Here is a 20,903-nt window from a genome sequence, read left to right on the forward strand (position 1 = left end):
CCTTGGAGCTTTTGATGAGTCAGGCCGCCTTTGATGATGCAACTTCCGCTTTCCTCAGAGGCGGTGCGACCCAACAAAGGACCCGAGGCTGCCTTACTGAATCGCAGCGCTGGCAAGTAAGGAGAGTTGCTGGGAGGGGAGAAAGCTGCTGGGCATGGTGAAAAAAAAAAGGGACAGCTGCTACTGGACCTAGAGAGGGAGAAGGAGAGATGCTGCTGGGAGGGGGGAGGGAAAGGAGTCTGGGAAGCTGCTGGGTAAGGGGGAAAAAGGGACAGCTGCTACTGGACCTGGAGAGGGAGAAGGAGAGATGCTGCTGGGAGGGGGGAGGGAAAGGAGTCTGGGAAGCTGCTGGGTAAGGGGGAAAAAGGGACAGCTGCTACTGGACCTGGAGAGTGAGAAGGAGAGATGCTGCTGGGAGGGGGTAGGGAAAGGAGTCTGAGAAGCTGCTGGGTAAGGGGGAAAAGGGACAGCTGCTACTGGACCTGGAGAGGGAGAAGGAGAGATGCTGCTGGGAGAGGGGAGGGAAAGGAGTCTGGGAAGCTGCTGGGTAAGGGGGAAAAAGGGACAGCTGCTACTGGACCTGGAGAGTGAGAAGGAGAGATGCTGCTGGGAGGGGGTAGGGAAAGGAGTCTGAGAAGCTGCTGGGTAAGGGGGAAAAGGGACAGCTGCTACTGGACCTGGAGAGGGAGAAGGAGAGATGCTGCTGGTAGAGGGGAGGGAAAGGAGTCTGGGAAGCTGCTGGGTAAGGGGGAAAAAGGGACAGCTGCTACTGGACCTGGAGAGGGAGAAGGAGAGATGCTGCTGGGAGGGGGGAGGGAAAGGAGTCTGGGAAGCTGCAGGGTAAGGGGGAAAAAGGGACAGCTGCTACTGGACCTGGAGAGGGAGAAGGAGAAATGCTGCTGGGAGGGGGAGGGAAAGGAGTCTGGAAAGCTGCTGGGTAAGGGGGAAAAAGGGACAGCTGCTACTGGACCTGGAGAGGGAGAAGGAGATATGCTGCTGGGAGGGGGGAGGGAAAGGAGTCTGGGAAGCTGCTGGGTAAGGGGGAAAAAGGGACAGCTGCTACTGGACCTGGAGAGGGAGAAGGAGAGATGCTGCTGGGAGGGGAGGAGGGAAAGGAGTCTGGGAAGCTGCTGGGCAAGGGGGGAAAAGGGACAGCTGCTACTGGACCTGGAGGGAGAGAGAAGGAGAGATGCTGCTGGGAGGGGAGGAGGGAAAGGAAAAGGAAGAGAGTTACTGCTGGACAGGGGGAGGAGGGAAGGGAGAAGAAAAAAGGAAGGAAACAGCTTGCAGGGAGATTAGAGGAGGGGAAGGGGAGAGATAGCAATGAGATGGGAAGGGGGGTCAGCAGAGAAATTGAGAGGGACAAAGATGCTAGATCTGGTGTAGGAGAGATAAAAATGAAGAGAGCAGTGAAGCTGGAGTGAATCGTGTAAAGGAGAGAGGGGCATAGGCTGGATGGAAAGGAGAGAGGGGCATAGAAAGAAGACAAATACCATATGGAAGGGGGAAAGATCAGACAGTAGATGGAAGGGGCAGATGCTGGATTGAAGAGACAGAGAGAGCAGACGCTGGAAGGAAGAGAGTGAAAAGAAGATGAAAGCAGAAACCAGAGACAACAAAAGGTATAAACAAATAATTTTATTTCTATTTTGTGATTAGAATATATCAGATTTGAAATATATATCCTGCTAGAGACATAACTGGGGACTGCAGTATTCTGTTAGCATGATATTTCTATGAACTTGGCTTGTTCAGTTTTCTTGATAGTAGAGGGGATATATGTGAAGGGGAGGGGAGACAGGGGTTTTGTTGGTCCGTGCTCTGTATATTTGTATTTATAAAATCACAATTGTTCAGAATATTGTTTCTTTTTATACTTTAATAAAATACGTTCAATATAAAATCATAATTGCAGCTTGTGCAGATGGGATCAGATGGTTTGCGGGGACCGAGCTTGCGGAGATGGGGCGTAAACGGGGTTTTTAAATTTTAGTCCTATTAGTTTGCCGGTCCACAAAATAATTATTTTATTTCTGCCGGTCCACGGGTGTAAAAAGGTTGAAGAACACTGCTCTATACAATGTCACCTCACTAACAACTATACAAAAATAGACAAATATACCCCCCCTCCCTTTTTACTAAACCGCGATAGTGGTTTTTAGTGCAGGGAGCTGCGCTGAATTCCCCGCTGCTCTCGACGCTCATAGACTCCCTGTGCTAAAAACTGCTATTGCAGTTTAGTAAAAGGGGGGCCACAGTGCAAAATATAGACAGCAGATATAAATTCTCAAAACGGACACTTTTTGATCACTAAATTGAAAATAAAATCATTTTTCCTACCTTTTTGTCTGGTGATTTCATGAATCTCTGGTTGCACTTCCTTCTTCTATAAAGCCAATACAGTCAAACCTCGGTTTACGAGTATCCCGGTTTGCGAGTGTTTTGCAAGACGAGCAAAACACTCAGCAAACTTTTGACTCGTAAACCGAGCATTGACTCGATTTGCGAGCCCCCATCCGACCCGACCCGACCGCTGGAACCAATAGTATTGCTCCCCCTGAGGCCACCGGCGCTTCTATCGCCTCTTCCCCCCCTCCCCGACTGGCCCTGTCCTTACCCTTGCACCACCGGTGATAAAAGTGCCTGCTACTGGTCTGCTGCTGAGCCTTGAGCATCTGCGCATGCTCAGGCCTTCTGATCTCACCCTCTCCGAGATTCTCATGAGAATCTCGGTGAGGATGAGATCCAGAAGGCCTTGAGCATTCGCAGATGCTCAAGGCTCAGCAGCAGACCGGCGGCAGGCACTTTTATCACCGGCGGTGCAGGGGTAAGGACAGGGCCAGTCGGGGAAGGGGGGGAAGAGGCGATAGCAGCGCCGGTGGCCTCGGGTGGAGCATGGGAGTCAGGGTGCGTCCGGCAGGAGTGAGCCAGCACTTGAGAGTCCCAGCAGAGGGGGTAGTGGCCTCCGGGGGGGGGGGGGGGTGCAGCGTCCGGGAGCGGCAGAGCCAACAGTGTCCAGTCGGGCTCTGGTGGCGGTGTTTGCTTAGCGAGCACCACTCGCAGTGAGAGGCAGCAAACAGCAGCAGAGGAAGAGAATTGGAGGAGCCGCGTGGATGGGCCTGTGGCAGAGGTAGCGGTGGAGGCGTCCCTAATGGTAATTAAGTTTTTGGGGATGTGGAATGAATTGTTCAAGTTTACACTAACTCTTATGGGAAAAGTTGCTTTGATATACGAGTGTTTTGGTTTAAGAGCATGCTTCTGGAACGAATTATGCTCGTAAACCAAGGTACCACTGTATTTCTTTCTTTCTGCCTTTCTTTCTCTCTCTCCCCCGGCCCCCCAAGCCACCATGCCGATTTCTCCACTTTCCCGATTCTTTCCCTACTCCCACCCCCAAGCCAGCACGCCGATTTCTCCCTGCTCTTTCCCCGAGCCAGGCCTGGCGCATACAAGCGCCGAGCACACAAGACTTCACCTCCGGCATCAATTCTAACGTCGGGGAGGAAGTTCCAGGACAGCCAGGCAGCGATTGGCTGGCCCAGAACTTCCTCTCCGACGTTAGAATTGACGCTGGAGGTGAAGTCTTGTGGGCCCTGCAATTTTTCCCCGCCCACCAGCCAGCCTCACCTTTTGCCTCTGCCTACCATGCAGTGGGCCGGCAAAGCGCAACCAATGAGAGGAGACTTAGCTCGCTCGCCCACCAGTGAGCCCGCGCGATGGATTGAAATCGTGTTGCCGGCCAGGTTAAGTTCACTCTGGGGTTTTGTAGATCGCCTCGCTGGAGTGACTCTGCGGGGGAGCCGGTGCCAGGATGCGGTGGTTAGACGGAGCGCTCTTTTGGAAGTGAAGTGAAGTCTTGTAAGTCGGGGAAGCACCAGGGAGAAAAAGATCGCAAAGGCAATGCGATCGACTCGCGTTGCCTTTGCGATCTACTGGTTGATCGCGATCGACCATTTGGACACTCCTGTTCTAAGGTTTGCATATGCAGGTTGTAGAACAGATTCTAGATATGAATGGTGTCAGGGGCTCTGGGAATGGGGAGTAGGAATATAATCCTTGCTAGGAAGGGTGGAGATAAAAATTTTGAAATGTGCAATGAATCTGCTTGGGAGGTATGAGGGATGGATGAGCCTAGCCTGCAGGAGAAGGACACAGACCAAGGTGGAGTGAAAGGGAACCTAATAGGGACAGGAATTATTAGGTGGCAAGTCAAGTCAGGAGGAAGCAGAGTATGGGAAAGTGGAGTAGGTACGGGGGAAGGGAAAATATTAAACATCCTACCCAAAAACAAAAGTCAAGCTGCATTGGGAGAGAGAAGTGAGGGAAAAACAGAATAAGAGGAGAGGAGAAGACATTAAGGTTGGAGGGACTGAAAAGGAAGTGGAAATGGTCTAAGAGAAAAGAAAGTGTTTGGTGTGCACAGATTATGTAGGGAAGAACTATTGAAGACTAGCCTGGAAGGGTTGTATAGATGGGCTAGGGTGGCATGGAAGGCATAGCATAAATGTAGTGTAGATGGACTGGGAGTAGGATGGTAAACTGGTGATGAATTGGGGAGGAAGAAAGACCGGTGGGACTTGCAATGCTATTCCTGGCATTTCTTTTAGCCACAAATACTGTACTCCCTGTATAGCACCACTTGCTGTTCTCTTCTTTTAAAGACAGCCTGACCAGTCGTGTTGGACAACACACCATGCTTAATCTTCTTGATAATTTGGTGCGAAGTGAGCATCCCCAATCATTTTGAAAAGTTGGCTCCTATGTCTCACTACTGTTTAGAACAGGCTTGTGCAACCAATGGCCGAGGGCCAAAACCTGGCCCATCAAGTCCCTTTTCAGGAAAAACAAAATTATGTTTTTTTATAGTAGTTTTCTAGGACTGGGCTGTAATGAATATTCTAAGACTTCAGAAATCAATTTATCCACAAAATTATCTTGATCCAAAATGGACAATCAGGTAACCATAACAACATTGCAAATGATGACAAGAAAAGACCAAATTTACCAGTCCAGTTGTGATATTTTCACTTTGAATCTATGATATAATTTCCCATGCTAGATATCACCAGGTGCTTACTCCATGGTTTTCATCTGGACCTTCAACCTCTTTCCTTGTCAGTCCCAAGCATTCCCAGAATCTGTATTAGCTTCTTCATCCTCTATTGGTAGGCCGTTGCAATCTTTGTCATATTCCCCTAATTATTATAAAATCATCACTAAATCCAACATGCAACTCCCCTTCAGGGCTAGATGCACAAAACTGTTGTTAAAACCAGGGTTGTGGAGTCGGAGTCGAGGAGTCGGAGTCAGAGGAAATTTCGGGTACCTGGAGTCGGAGTCGGAGTCAGAAGTACAAAAAACTGAGGAGTCAGAGTTGGAGTCGGAACATTTATCTACCGACTCCAATTTTGAACTTGGCATACCAATCACAAGCGATTCTTTCAGCTATAGCACCCACTATATACACAGCACAAATGTTGCGAGCAGCTTCTGCGGCCTTAGAACCTTGATTAAAAGCAAAAAGAAAATGGTGTCGAAAATGCTCATTTCTCTCAACTTAACATTCCATTTTAACGATCTGAAAATTAACCAGTGCTGTGGAGTCGGAGTCGGAGGAAATTTCGGGTACCTGGAGTCGGAGTCTGAACTACAAAAGACTGAGGAGTCTGAGTCGGAACATTTATCTACCGACTTCACAGCCCTGGTTAAAACCATGCAAGTTGCTGTTGGCCAATTTTATTTTTTTTTGGGGGGGAGGGGTTGATTCTGCGGGGAGGGCCTATGTGGAGGGGGGTTTTGCAGTGGGAGAAGGGAATGAGCATCCCTCCTGCCGATTTTGGCTAGCACGGGGGGTGGGGGGTGGGGTTCACAGTGGGAGGAGGGCCGATTTTGGCTGTCAAGGCCTTTACTTTTATGGGCCAGATATTGTGTGTTTGTGTTATACACACAACATCTGTGCCTATAGAAAAAAAAATTAAAAAACAGACAGACCGATGGGTCCTAGACCTGTCAGCTTAGGACCGACCCAGTTCTGGTATTCAATTTAGGGCATCGATCGGATGCAAGTTTCAAGTTTATTAAAAAATTTGTTATACCGCTTATTCAATTTTCTATTTACAGCAATAATAAAAGAGATATCTTTAAAAGAAACAAGACAAATTAGAGTTAAAATATTATACAAAACAATGTTAGGTTAGTAGGCATTTACAAAAAAGGTTCATAGACAGTAACGCGGAAGACAAAGGCGCGCGCTGACAACTGAGCGCAAGATGGAGGTGCGCGCCGAAGAAAAAGACTGTTTTTAGGGGCTGCGACGGGGGGTTTTGTTGGGGATCCCCCCCACTTTACTTAATACAGATCGCGCCAGCGTTGTGGGGGGTTTGGGGGGTTGTAACCCCCCACATTTTAGTGAAAATGTAACTTTTTCCCTAAAAACAGGGAAAAAGTTAAGTTTTCAGTAAAATGTGGGGGGTTACAACCCCCCAAACCCCCCACAACATCCCCACAACGCGGCACAATCTGTACAAAGTAAAGTGGGGGGGTTCCCCCACACACACCCCGTCGTAGCCCCTAAAAACAGTCTTTTTCTTCGGCGCGCGCCTCCGCGCTGCGCTCAGTTGTCTGCTCATGCCTTTGTCCCGGCGCGCTTTTGACCTGACACCACAAAAAAAACCCCCACATATACTAACTGCACACAATTGGGAAACTCATCCACTGAATCAGGTGAGGCTCTGGCCCTGAGCTCACTTCCAGTGTTTCACCTGGTCCAAAATGTTCTTCCCTTCTCTTTCCAGCTCTGGCATTGCTCCTTCTGCTCTCCCTCCTCCGTCTCCCATGGCCCTCTGAATATTACCTTTCTTGCCAGTAGTAGCAGCATGCCCAGCGGGCTGCTTTCAGCCAGCCCTGGGTCTTCCTTCTGTCACATCCCGCCTGCAATTTCCTGTTGGCGGGGTGCGGCACAGGGAGGACCCGGGGCTGGCGGAGGGCAGCCTGCTTTGCATGGTGGTAGGCAAGGTAATGCTCGGAGGGCTGAGAGAGGAGTGGGAGCAATGCCAGACTAGGGGCTGAAGAGAGAAGGGGTGGAAGCTTAAGCTTTGGGGATGGGGGTGCCGCCATTGAAGTTGGGCTCAGGGCACCATAACCTTTTGAGCCGGCCCTGGTATAAGGAGGCGTAAAAGATTTGTTTGGATTTCATGCCAATTTTTTCTCTTTCTTGTTTGCATAATGATCTGCCATTCTTTAGGACCCATGGGAGGAATGCTGGCACAAAGAGTGCAAGTGTCAGACTGGGAGACATCGATGTACCCACAGGTCTGCACATAACAAATGGATTAGAGACCCGAGTTGCATGTACTGGAATGGTCTGCACATAAATATTGGTTGTGTAAAAATTTTATGCCTAGAATAGCATTCTGGCACATACAGATGTGTGTGCATACCAGTTTGCACACAAGATATAGCTCTTGCACAGACCTGTGTGCAGGGCCGGATTTAGATGAAAAGAGGCCCTAGGCTATTCCACTTATGAGGCCCTTTCACCTCCCATTTTTAAGTTTGTAAATTACATGAGAGATAATAAAAATACATCATTACTGTGATATATAAATTAAAAAAAAGTCAAGAACACTTATTTGGACATTTATTCTCAGCACCATATATAGTTCAGTGTTTTAGTGTTCACTGTTTTTAGAATAGTGTTATTTTAATTTTGCTAACAATTTGAATGTAGGCCCCTCTTGATCTTGAGGCCCTAGGCTGAAGCCTAGTTAGCCTATAGGAAAATCCGGCCCTGCCTGTGTGCATCATTTGGTGCATTCTCCCAAGTTTGTGCACATTTTTTGCTTGGGGACGATTTACATATTATTTGGTTACTGCATTGGCATTAATTACGCTTGCATTAGGAAGCTTTCTCATAAGTGTTAGCACATGTTTGTAATGTGACGTTTCTACAGAAAACAATATAAATAGATCTCTGAGTAGCCTCAGCGCAATGGTAATGAGAACTACGACAGACTTGTAGTATAGATCACAGAAAGTAGTAGCAACAGATAAGGTGGAGAGAGAACAAGCATTTTCCCAGTCATGTGTCAATCCAGTCCTTACATTTATATCTAATCTAATCTTCTATTTCTGCGTCACTCTTACCTAGGTAGGCTCAAGGCGACTTGGAGGGAGGTGAGGAAGGAGAAGGGGGAGGAGGGGTGGGAGAAGAGAAGAGGGAGGAGAGGATACAGGTGATTAAGTGTCAAATAGATGAGTTTTCAGTTTCTTCCGGAATATGGTGTAGTTCTGGTCATTTCAGTAAGGTCACCTTGGTCACAAGGGGGCACCCGCTTAAACTCAGAGGAGGGAAATTTAGTGGTGACACCAGGAAGTACTTCTTCACAGAAAGGGTGGTGGACCATTGGAACAAACTTCCGGTGCAGGTGATCAGGGCCACCAGCGTGCTCGACTTTAAGAATAGATGGGACATCCACATGGGATCCCTAAGAGGGTTGAGCTAAGGAACTAAGTCATCAGCACTCAGACTTAATGGGGTGGGTCAGTAGAGTGGGCAGACTTGATGGGCTGTAGCCCTTTTCTGCCGTCATCTTTCTATGTTTCTATGTTTCTAAGAAGGACTGAACTACAATATTTGAATAAAGCACACTTAGAGGTAAAACAATAGGTAGGGAAAGGGACTGTAGTTGATTTAGTCCTAAGAAGGACAGTTTTATCCAAAAGCATCCTCAAATAAAAAAGTTTTGAGTTTTGTTTTAAATTGGTTTGTCGAAGATTCCATTCATAAATAATTAGGCAATGAATTCCAAAGGGAGGATGCAGTGACCGCGAAATTATTGGATCTCAATGTATTAATTAGTTTTAAAGATGGTACAACTAGGAGATTTTGTGATACAGAGTGAAGAGATTTAGTGGGATAATAGGGAGTAAGGAGTCTATCAATAAACTCTGGTTGAATGTGTGAACGAGTTGTAAAGGTTAATAGTAGAATTTTATAACTAATTCTATGTTCGACAGGCAGCCAATGAGCATCGATTAAAAGGAGAGAGACATGGTCATATTTCTTTGCGCCATAAATGATCTTAATAGCAGTATTTTGTACTTTATCCCAGGACAAGCAGGCAGGTATTCTCACTAGTGGGTGACGTCATCCAACGGAGCCCCGATGCGGACGTCTCACAAGCATACTTGCTTGTAGAAACTTTAGAAGTTTCCAGTCGCCCGCACCGCGCATGCGTGAGTGCCTTCCCGCCCGATGCACCGGGCGCGTCTCCTCAGTTCTTACTTTTCTGCGGAGCCGAGAAGTCCGTCTTCGACTCTCTATGCGAAGTTCCTTCACTTGTGCCTTCTATATCCGCGGTTTTGGGTTATTTCACTCATAATCGTTGATTTTTCATCGTGTTTTATTGTTTTTGTTTTTTTTAAAAAATTTCTTCCGTCGGTCAACCGGGCAGGCCTCGTGGCCGTGGCCCCGCGGCTTCGATCTTGCGGCGGAGCTTTTTCGACCTATGTCCCGGCCTATTACCGGTTTTACAAAATGTGTCAAGTGCCAGCGCGCAATTTCGCTGACGGACCCTCATCGACGCTGTCTGCAGTGTCTCGGGCCTCAACACCTTCCGAACTTGTGCCCGCCTTGCTCAGCACTTACTGCAGTGCTTTCAAGCGTCGCTGCTTCTTGTGGGAGTCGCAGTTCAGCATGGAGGCGTCAACGGAGCAGTCCTCATCGAAGAGCACCTCGCCTTCGATTTCCGCCTCGACTCTTCCGGCTTCCACCTCTGCGGCCTCGAGGCTCCTCAAGCCTGCTTCGTTTGTGCCGGCTTCGACTCCGACGCCTGCTGCGGTGCCTTCCTCTGTCTCTTCAGGTCAGGTAGTTCAGCAGTCCATTCACCCTGTGGTGCTCAAGGTGCCCAAGGCTTCTAAGTCCAATTACCTCGGCGCCAGGGGCCGCGAAGTCCATGCAAGAGGTCCCATTGCAGATTCGGATCCCTCCTTGCTGGCTTCGTTCCAGACCTTGATGGAGAAGCAGTTCATCGAGCTCTTCACTACTATGGGGCCGAAGCTTCTCTCCCAAATCCAGCCTGGGCACTCGGAGGCCTCCCGCGAGGTCGAGCTGCCTCCGGTGCCCCCTCGATGTACACTCTTGCTGCAGGGAGTAAAGTCTCTGCGAGTGTCTGGTCTGGCATCGAAGCATGCATTGCAAGGAGCAGAATCTTTGCCCATGCCTCCCTTGGGACCGATTCACTCGATGCAAGGAGCAGAGTCTTTGCGAGTGCCTCCGTTGGATCCGTTTCCCTCGATGCAAGGAGCAAAGTCTTTGCGAGGGCCTCCTCCAGACCCGTTGCCCTCAATGCCGAGCCTCGAGGTGCTTCTGTCCAACCACCTCTGCTTCGTTCCACCGCTTCCAGCCCTATTCACTCGCTGGACACCTCAACGCCACGCTCGCCTCGATGGTCGTGGTCTGCTTCCAGACACAGTTCTGGTCATCGTTCGAGGCATTCATCGAGGCATTCCTTGAGGCATGCCTCGCCTCGTCGCAAGCAGCCTTTCCTCGAGTATTCTCGTGGGATTCATCACAGCCTTCTCTGCCGGAGCTCGAGGACACAGTGGGATCTTTCTCCCCCTGCCGATCCCCAGTCTCAGTGGAGCCTGAGGCCTCGACTTCTTCGAGTCCTTCTCGAGGCCCTGCGCTGGCTGACCAGCTGTCTTTCTCCTCTTTCCTTCGGCAGATGGTTGTTGATCTGGAACTCGGGTTCCAAGTTCTCCAAGGAGTATCTGGAGACGATGCATCTCCCTCAACCTCCTGCTGAGTCTCTCAAGCTTCCTCTACATAAGCTCCTCGACCAGACCTTCATGAGATGTTTTGAGACACCTTACTCCATTCCGGCTTTGCCCGGGAAGTTGGATGCCAGGTACCGCACGGTGCACCATAAGGGCTTCGATGGTGCCCAGCTTTCTCATCAATCGCTCTTGGTTGAGTCCTCCTTGAAGCGATCTCACCCCTCCCAGGTCTATGCCACCATTCCACCTGGCCAAGAGGGCAAGACCATGGACAGATTTGGTAGGCGGATCTACCAGAACTCGATGATGGTATCTCGGGTCCTCAACTATAGTTTTCATTTTGCCACCTACTTCGAGTTTTTTCTCTCAGTCCTACAGAAATTTCTGCCCTATGTGGACTCTCAGACTCGCTTCGAATACCAGGAGGTTCTGGCCTCGTCCCAACGTAGCCTGCAGATGATGCAGTCGTCTTACGACGTCTTTGAACTCGCTGCAAGGGCTGCCGCTTGTTCGGTGGCCATGCGACGCCTGGCGTTTCTGCGGCCATTGATATGGACCCGAATCTCCAGGACCGGCTTGCCAACGTCCCGTATGCGGGAGCCGACCTCTTTGACGAGTCCAACGAGGCGGCCACCAAGAAGCTGTCGGACCATGAGACATAATTCCAGTCCATTCTACGTCCGAAGCCCAAGCCTGATCCTGCTCATTCCTCACGCCTGCCTTTGATCTATTAGCGGCGTTATCCACCGATACAGGCGCCTACCATCCGTCAGCCTGTTAAGAGACAGCACCAGCAGAAGCCTCAGCAGAAGCCTCAGCCTTCTAGCGTCCCCAAGGCTCCTCAGCCTTTTTTGACTGTCTAGTAGAGAGCATAACTTCCACCGTTCTGCCCTTCCCTCTTTTTCCCATAGGGGGTCGTGTACATCATTTTTACCATCGATGGACGGCTGTTACCACCGATCTCTGGGTCCTTTCCATCGTAAGGGAGGGATACTCTCTTCAGTTCCATCAAGTTCCTCCGGAACAAACTCCAAGAGAGTATCCTTCCAACTTAATCCAGACCGCCCTTCTTCTTCAAAAAGCTCATGCTTTGCTCCGGCTCCGTGCCGTCGAGCCGGTCCCTTGGACCAACAGAACAAGGGTTTTTACTCCAGGTACTTCCTTGTTCCGCAGAAGACGGGCGATCTGTGTCCTATTTTGGACCTCAGGGTGCTCAACAAGTTTCTGGTCAAAGAGAAGTTTCGCATGTTAACCCTTGCTTCTCTCTATCCCCTCCTCGAGCAGAACGACTGGTTATGCTCTCTGGATCTCAAGGAGGCCGACACTCACATTCCCATTCATCTGGCCTCCCGTCAATTCCTTAGATTTCGGGTGGGACATCTTCATCTTCAATACCGAGTGCTTCCTTTCGGCCTGACCTCGTCACCCAGAGTCTTCACCAAGTGTCTGGTTGTAGTGGCCGCAGCACTCAGGAACCATGGTCTTCAGGTGTTTTCCTACCTCGACGACTGGCTCATCAAGGATTCCACATCTCAGGGTGTCGTCCAGGCGACGCAGAGGATAATCTGGTTCCTGCAGAGTCTGGGGTTCGAGATCAACTTTCCAAAATCCCATCTGCAACCTTCCCAGACTCTTCCCTTCATCGGAGCTGTTCTGGATACGACTCAACTCAGGGCGTTCCTGCCTCCGCAATGCCTGGATGCTCTGCTTCGTCTTTGTCACTCCGTGTCCTCTCGCCCGTCCATCTCGGCGAGACACATGATGGTTCTTCTGGGCCACATGGCCTCGACAGTTCACGTGACTCCTTTTGCCAGACTTCACCTCAGACTTCCTTAGTGGACCCTGGCTTCTCAATGGACGCAGGTGTCCGACCCCCTGACTCGACACATCCAGGTCTCTCCTGCTCTGCAACAGTCTCTGTGCTGGTGCATGCTCTCTTCCACTCTCTCCAGAGATTTGCTGTTTCACACGCCTCCCCATCAGCAGGTTCTCACGACCGAATCCTCGACCTATGGTTGGGGGGGCTCATCTGGATGGTCTGCGTACTCAAGCCTATTGGACCAGTGCGGACCGTCTGTGTCACATCAATTTCCTGGAACTCAGGGCGATTTTCAATGCTCTCAATGCTTTTCAGCATCTTCTTCACGACATGGTGGTTCTCATTCGTATGGACAACCAGGTCGCCAAGTATTACATCAACAAGCAGGGGGGCACGGGATCTGCCTCCCTCTGTCAGGAAGCTCTGAAAGTTTAGGATTGGGCGATTCGCCACAACACCTTCTTCAAAGCTATCTACATTCAGGGGGCGGACAATGCCTTGGCAGACAACTTGAGTTGTCTTCTGCCGCCTCACGAATGGACTCTCCATTCCATGCCCCTGCATCACATCTTCTCTCTGTGGGGCACGCCTCAGATAGACCTCTTCGCAGCCCCCCACAACTTCAAACTGCCTCAGTTCTGCTCCAGGATCTACACTCCTCATCGCCTTGAGGCAGCTGCTTTTCTTCTGGACTGGAAGACTCTCTTTCTGTATGCGTTTCCTCCATTTCCTCTCATTCAAAAGATTCTAATCAAGCTCAAGTCGGACCATGCCACCATGATTCTGATTGCTCCTCGGTGGCCCAGACAACCTTGGTTCTCCCTTCTACTTCAACTCAGCAGCAGGGAGCCCTTTCTTCTGCCAGTATTTCCCTCTCTGCTTACACATCATCAGGGGTCTCTGATTCATCCCAACCTGCAGTCTTTTCACCTGACAGCTTGGTTCCTCACAACGTTTTCACAACCTGTGCGGGATGTTTTGGAAGCTTCACGGAAGCCCGCTACTAGACAATGCTATTCCCAAAAATGGATTAGATTTTCTACTTGGTGTTTTTCTCGGCATAAGGAGCCTAAACATGCCTCCTTGTCCTCTGTTTTGGACTATCTTTTGCACCTATCTCATTCTGGCCTCAAGTCTACATCGATCCGAGTCTATCTGAGTGCAATTGCTGCTTTTCATCAGCCTCTTCAAGGGAAACCTCTCTCTGCTCATCCTGTGGTTTCCAGATTCATGAAAGGACTTTTCCATGTCAATCCTCCTCTCAAACCGCCTCCAGTGGTTTGGGACCTCAATGTTCTTTCTCAGCTTATGAAACCTCCATTTGAGCCTCTTAACAAGGCTCATCTCAAGTATTTCACTTGGAAAGTGGTGTTTCTCGTTGGCCTCACTTCTGCTCATCGAGTTAGTGAGCTTCAAGCTTTGGTTGCGGTTCCACCTTTCACAGTGTTCCATCATGACACGGTGGTGCTTCGCACTCATCCTAAATTCCTTCCTAAAGTGGTCTCGGAATTTCATCTCAATCAATCCATTGTTCTTCCAGTGTTTTTTCCAAAGCCTCATTCTCATCCTGGAGAATCAGCTCTTCACACTCTGGACTGTATACGTGCTTTGGCTTTCTCCCTGGAATGCACCAAGCCACACAGAACTGCTCCTCAACTTTTCATCTCCTTTGATCCGAACAAGTTGGGACGTCCTATCTCTAAGCGTACCATCTCCAACTGGATAGCGGCTTGTATCTCTTTCTGCTGTGCCCAGGCTGGATTGCCCCTTGACAGAAAAATCACAGCCCATAAGGTCAGAGCGATGGCAGCTTCTGTAGCTTTCCTCAGATCGACACCGATTGAGGAACTTTGTAGAGCTGCCACTTGGTCCTCGGTTCATAACTTCACTTCTCATTATTATCTGGATACTTTCTCCAGACGGGATGAACAGTTTGGCCAAACTGTGTTACAGAATTTATTCTCCTAAGTTGCCAACTCTCCCTCCATCCCATTGTGGTTAGCTTGGAGGTCACCCACTAGTGAGAATACCTGCCTGCTTGTCCTGGAATAAAGCAATGTTACTTACCGTAACAGTTGTTATCCAGGGACAGCAGGCAGCTATTCTCACATCCCACCCACCTCCCCTGGGTTGGCTTCTCTGCTAGCTATCTGAACTGAGGAGACGCGCCCGGTGCATTGGGCGGGAAGGCACTCGCGCATGCGCGGTGCGGGCGACTGGAAACTTCTAAAGTTTCTACAAGCAAGTATGCTTGTGAGACGTCCGCATCGGGGCTCCGTTGGATGACGTCACCCACTAGTGAGAATAGCTGCCTGCTGTCCCTAGATAACAACTGTTACGGTAAGTAACATTGCTATCTGTAGGTGTCTTATTTCCTTTTTGGTAATGCCCTTATAGAGGGCATTACAGTAATCTATACAAGAAATTACCAAAGAATGGATTAATGTATTGAGGGATGATAAATCTAATAGTTTGGATAGAGAACGTATCATTCTAAGACGGTGGAAACATTTCCGAACCACCGTATTAATGTGATTGTGATAGGAGAATTTGCAGTCAAAAATAACTCCCAATAGCTTTAGAGTAAGTACAACTTTAATTGGGAGGGATTCAAATTTGAAAGGGGCCTGAAGAGTTATTCCCTCTTTAAAGGGAAAAATCATTAGCTTAGATTTATTGATGTTGAGTGATAACCTATTTGAATCTAACCACAGTTTGATTTTATCAAGTTTTTGGTTGATGGAAGCAACGTCCTCGATGTTATTTAAATCGATAGGGTGGATTAGTTGCCTGATTTTAATATTAATGACCTCATTTGCATGCCAGAATCGAAGAATGTAGGACTGCACGGAAAACTACACAGTAATCCTGTTTAGAGCATTGGGTTGGCAAATACGATCGGTCGCTAAACCGGTCAAACTGATTTAGTGACGATCGGAGGCTTTAGTGCATCTACCCTTCAGTGTCTTGTTACTGTGATGAAGGCAGTTCTCAAAGACAAGATCATATTTGTAGTTCTAAGACTGTAGCACTTATGAGAATGATATTGGATCTTCTTTGTATGAAGACGTAGCATGCATTCATTCAGGGTCACTGGAACAAGTTTGAGAAGCCCTTGTCTCATAAATAAAAAGAAAATGAGATTAAATAGAAAAACAAAAGTTGTGAAAACAATTTTATAGGAATGTTTTAATTAGTAATCAAATTTTGCACACTTCTACCATGATAAACTCCGGTGCAGATGGATTACCGTGCTCCTCGTAATGGTCTCCCATCCAATATCTGAAAGTCTTTGATCTTGCTTACCTTAAGAGATCTCAATGGATCTCGCCTAAAGATGGCATGACCTCAGTCATCTATATATATACAGTGACTAATAAGCTTCCTGCTTAACTCTTAATGGCCTAGTTTATAATAAATTTCACTGTGCCGGTCCATCTTATATTAAAAAACACAAATGCATCAATATGAGTTAAAACTTTCTTCTGTAAATTTTAACTATAATAAAGGTTTATCTCTTCACTTATACCTGACTATAAGCTGTGGTATTTTACAGAAACTGCAAGGCACAGGACCACTGATGCTAACTGAGGAGGAAAAAAGGACATTAATTGCAGAGGGATACCCTGTCCCCACAAAACTTCCCCTAACCAAAGCTGAGGAAAAAGCTTTGAAGAAGATCCGCAGGAAAATCAAGAACAAGGTGAGGTAAAATCTGAGCTACAGTGTACACAGCCCTGGTTCACAAATTGTGGGTTGGGACCCTAAATGGTGTCATTAAAGGGTGAATGAAATCATGAGAAACATGGACTCCCACTTCTCCCCTCTATTATGGACATTCATTGGTCCTTCTCTCTAGTTCTCTGTTGTAACCATTAGCCACAAAGTGATCACATTAACAAAGGCTCTAACTGCTGTTCTGATGCACTTGGCATACGAATCCTAAATGCGAGCTGTGCAAAAGGAATCATACATTTTTTCTTCAGCTGCACCTCCTTTTTCAGTGGGCTGTACTTCCTTTCTTCAGTATTTTTCTTGTGCAAGCGAGCTGGAAGGTATTTTTCTGATCTGCTCTCAGAAGTTTTGTTATTTTCAGATTTATTATCTCAAATCTGAGGCTTTCAGTACTCAAGAGGTCCCTGGTAGCCCTAGTGCAGCTCTTCCTGGAAGAAGATGCAGACCTTATCTAACCGGCCTGCACTAACCCTTAAGGAGCTTGGGACTTTCCCATGGGAGCAAGGCTCGCACCCTGATCTTTCAGGCTCTTGAGTGCAGGCTATTTGGCTCCGCAGTGGTCCAGGAGGACTTTGACATGTGCCGGCTGTGTTTTCCTCCCTGCATTGTCGCACGCGGGTCCATGGGGGTTTTAGTTCTCAGTCCAGCTTCAGCTAGACTGGCAGCCCAAAAATCGTAGCATCCTGGGCTGGGGATATGCTTGTTTGAGGCAATGGTCTTCTTCACTATCCAGCTGCAGTCTGAACTGAAGCAGGCAATGGCACATTGCAGCACAGCACAGTGAGTACCAGCTATTGTAGCCTATGGGAAAATCGGGGAGGGTCTCAGGACTACAGTTTTAGTGATTTCTGGGGATAGCTTAGGGTCTCTCCCACAGCGAATAAAAACCTCACTCGTTAGGGTTCAATTACAAAATGGCATATGAGCCCTCAATATATCCACATCTGTGTTTGTTCTTTTTTTGGGCTCATATCATAGCCTTCTAATTGTATGTAGCTTGTATGCTTACTGCTGTTTTAACTTTTGTCTTTCCTCAAAATATATAAATAAAGACTGAAAACAGCAGTAAGCATACAAGCTACATACAATCAGAAGGCTATGATATGAGCCTATATTATATATATATTGAGGGCTCATACGCCATTTTGTAATTGAACCCTAACGAGTGAGGTTTTTATTCGCTGTGGAAGTTTCCAATTGGCCTCACTTTTCATCTTCACTATTCCTTTAGTGATAGCTTAGGGTTTCCCACCTCTAAAAACCCCTTCCCTGAATATTTTTGGACTTTGCTGCAGCTTTTCTGGGCCATTTTCCAGTGCCACAACACTGCTGTGGTAACCATGTTGGATTTCCCCGTTTTAATTAAAAAACCTCTATCTGCCTGAAAACCCCTCAATTTTGCTTAAAATCTTTTATTATGGATTCCTCAGATCCTTCTCCCCCTATATCATGCCAGGTTTATGCTGGATGGTCGGCTGAGGAGCATTCATACCATGTGCCCTTGCACACATGAGGGGGAATAGGGGCCTGGGGCTTAGCCTCCTCTGGTCCTCTAGGGCTGAGGAAGTGCACTCCCTCCAGAAATGGTTACCGATCAGGAATCAGAAGACCAGTCAGAGTAGGACTGGGGATCAAAGTTCATGCTTTTACTGCCACAGAATGAATCCTTGCTTTGAGGAGATCGGGATCTCAGGCTGAGGCATGTGGTCAAGAGGGGTGATAGCCCGTGACCAAGAGGAGGACCTGATGGTGCATCACCTTTTCAAGCCTTGCGTGATGATATTACTACCTCTGCAAGAATTTAACATTGAATCCATGCAGACCTCGGTGGCACAGTGCTCTATGAGCGGCTCTAAGACTTAGTCCACATTTTCCTTCCTCACATCCTGATATTACTATGCTAGTGATGGAGCATTGGGAGACTTGTGAAGGCTCCTTACAGGTTGCTAGGATTATGTCAAATCGGCATCCCATGGCTACTGAATTTTCAGCATGAAGTGGATTTGTTGGTAGCACACGTTTCTACTTAGGCTATCTGTACCAGTAGGCTCTGGATCAGACAATGAGTGGGAGATTCGACTTCTGAGCAGACTTCCTTTTAAGGGTCAAATGCCATTTGGAAAGGGAGATGATCTTATGGCCAGTGTGGCAGATCACCCTAAAGCTTGGTCAGACAGCAGGCCACAAGCCCCTAGAGAATCGGATTGAGTAGTTTTTGAGGCTTTTGACAATTTTCATCAGTAGGAAGAGCCTCTGCCCAGAGATTGTATGAGGCATCTTGACAGAACTATGCAAGTGCTAGGCAACCTCAATTCTCTGGTTCTTGACCCACAGCAGCCTCCAAAAAATCCAAATGGCACCGGGTTCATAGCCATACCTCCCCAGATAGACAGGAGGTTGTCAGTTTATGGGTCAGCCAGGGCACAGATCTGCTCGGACCGTTGGGTGTTGTTCAGCATTTGAGAGGGATGCTAGTTTAAATTCTGTTACATGCTCCTGGATCTGTTTGTGGACTCTGTTGAGAGAAACCAGCCAGTCCAAGCGACAGTGACAAGGCTCTTATATAGTCAAGCTATTGAGTCCATTCCTCCTGAAGAATCGGGCTTAGGCAGCTACTCTATATACTTCATAGTGCCCAAGAAAGACAGATGACTAGAGACCAATTCAGGATCTGAAGTCAGTCAATGCAGCACTGAAAGTTATGCATGGAGACCAGTTAGGGCAAAAGTGCGCTGGGGGAATTTCTAGCCTCCCTAGATTGGCCCCCTTCCAATCTTCATACTCCAATATAAATAGGAACACAGGAAATATTTAACATTCCATGTACTGGAGAGACATTTTCAGTTCTCCAAGCTCCCCTGCAGTCTGGCAACAGCTCCAGTATATTCACCAAGTTGGTGGTTGTGATAGCAGTACATTTCAGCAAGGCAGGAATACAGCTGCATCCATACTGTGATGATTGACTCTTCAGAGTCCTCTCCAAGTCAGAGGTAGAAGAAACAGTGGCGAAAGTGGTCCTACTGTTGGAGAACCTGGGTAAGATTGTCAACTTCCAGGAAAGGTTCTTAGTACCATTCCAATCCGTAGAGTATTTGGAAATTTGTTTTAAAACATCCAGAAGGCTGTGTTTTTCTTCCCTGGCCATGCAAACGAAAGATTTTGAGACTCATTTTAGATCTCTTGACGATGCCAGGCTTGACACTATCTCCAGGTACTGCAGTCGATGGCAGCAACCAGTGGTTCCTCGGGTAAAAAGGCTCTCATGTGTCCATGCCAGGACACTCTATTATCTTGCGGGTCCCCACATACAGATCCCCATCAGAAGCTGCTGACCTGGATGGAGGAGCATGGTGCAGCTTTTGTTGGTGACTTCAGCCAGAGTCTCTGTCACGGTGCATGCTCCTCTAGATAGCCTCATGGGTGAAACTGTTGACAGATACCAGCCTATATGACTGGGGAGGTCAATGGCTATCTAGTTCAAGGCCAAAGGATGACCTCTGAGGCAATGGTTGTTGAAAGGATGGGAACTGCGATCCATATGGCTGACATTACAGACACTGGAAAAATCTCTGGAAGAAAGAACGGTCAGAATTTTCTCAGGCAATACTTCAGTGGTCGACATTGTATATCTGGACTTTCAGAAGGTGTTCGATAAGGCTCTGCATGAACAACTACTTTGGAAAATTGCAAGCCATGGAATCAAGGGTGAAATACTAACATGGATTAAAAACTGGCTGGAGCATAGGAAACAAAGAGGGTAAATGGACAATACTCGGACTGGAAGAGCGTCACCAGTGGGGTGCCGCAGGGCTTGGTGCTTGGACCCTTGCTCTTCAACATCTTTATAAACGATCTGGACATAGGTTCGATGAGCGAGGTGATTAAATTTGTGGACGATACGAAGTTATTCAGAGTAGTGAAGACGCAGGGAATTGTGAAGATCTGCATCAGGCTCTGATAATCAGGCTCGAGGAATGGGCATCGACATGACAGATGAGGTTCAATGTGGATAAGTGTAAAGTGATGCATGTCGATAACAAAAAATCTCATGCACGAATACAGGATGTCCGGGGCGGTACTTGGAGAGACCTCCCAGGAAAGGGACTTGGGAGTTCTGATCGACAAGTCGATGAAATCGTCTATGCAATATGTGGTGGCGGCGAAAAGGGCGAATAGAATGCTAGGAATTATAAACAAGGGGATCACGAACAGATCGGAGAAGGTTATCATGCTACTGTACCGGGCCATGGTGCGCCTTCACCTGGTCCAGCACTGGTCGCTGTACATAAAGAAGGATATAGTATTACTCAAAAGGGTCCAAAGAAGAGCGTAGGGAGAATGAGAGGGCACTCTCTAAAGTTGAAAGGGGGGATAGATTCCGTACAAACGTAAGGAAGTTCTTCTTCACTCAGAGAGTGGTAGAAAACTGGAACGCTCTTCCAGAGTCTGTCATAGGGGAAAACACTCTCCAGGGATTCAAGACAAAGTTAGTTAACTTCCTGCTGAACAAGGACGTATGCTGGTAGGGCTAGTCTCTGTTAGGGCATTTGACCTGGGGGCCATCGCGTGA

At 48.0% G+C, this 20,903-nt stretch overlaps 1 protein-coding gene across 8 annotated transcripts in view; it reads left to right on the forward strand.

Annotated features, from left to right (window-relative positions):
- CREB3L2 (cAMP responsive element binding protein 3 like 2) overlaps nucleotides 1-20,903 on the forward strand; it is a 316,327-nt gene that overhangs the window by 212,076 nt on the left and 83,348 nt on the right. For all 8 annotated transcript variants that reach the window (XM_033958250.1, XM_033958248.1, XM_033958247.1 and 5 more), the window contains exon 6: nucleotides 16,155-16,301. In XM_033958250.1, the coding sequence (XP_033814141.1) occupies nucleotides 16,155-16,301 (147 nt within the window). The remainder of the gene's footprint in view (nucleotides 1-16,154; nucleotides 16,302-20,903) is intronic.

The sequence above is a fragment of the Geotrypetes seraphini genome, chromosome 9, assembly GCF_902459505.1.
Source record: "Geotrypetes seraphini chromosome 9, aGeoSer1.1, whole genome shotgun sequence".
Classification (NCBI taxonomy): domain Eukaryota; kingdom Metazoa; phylum Chordata; class Amphibia; order Gymnophiona; family Dermophiidae; genus Geotrypetes; species Geotrypetes seraphini.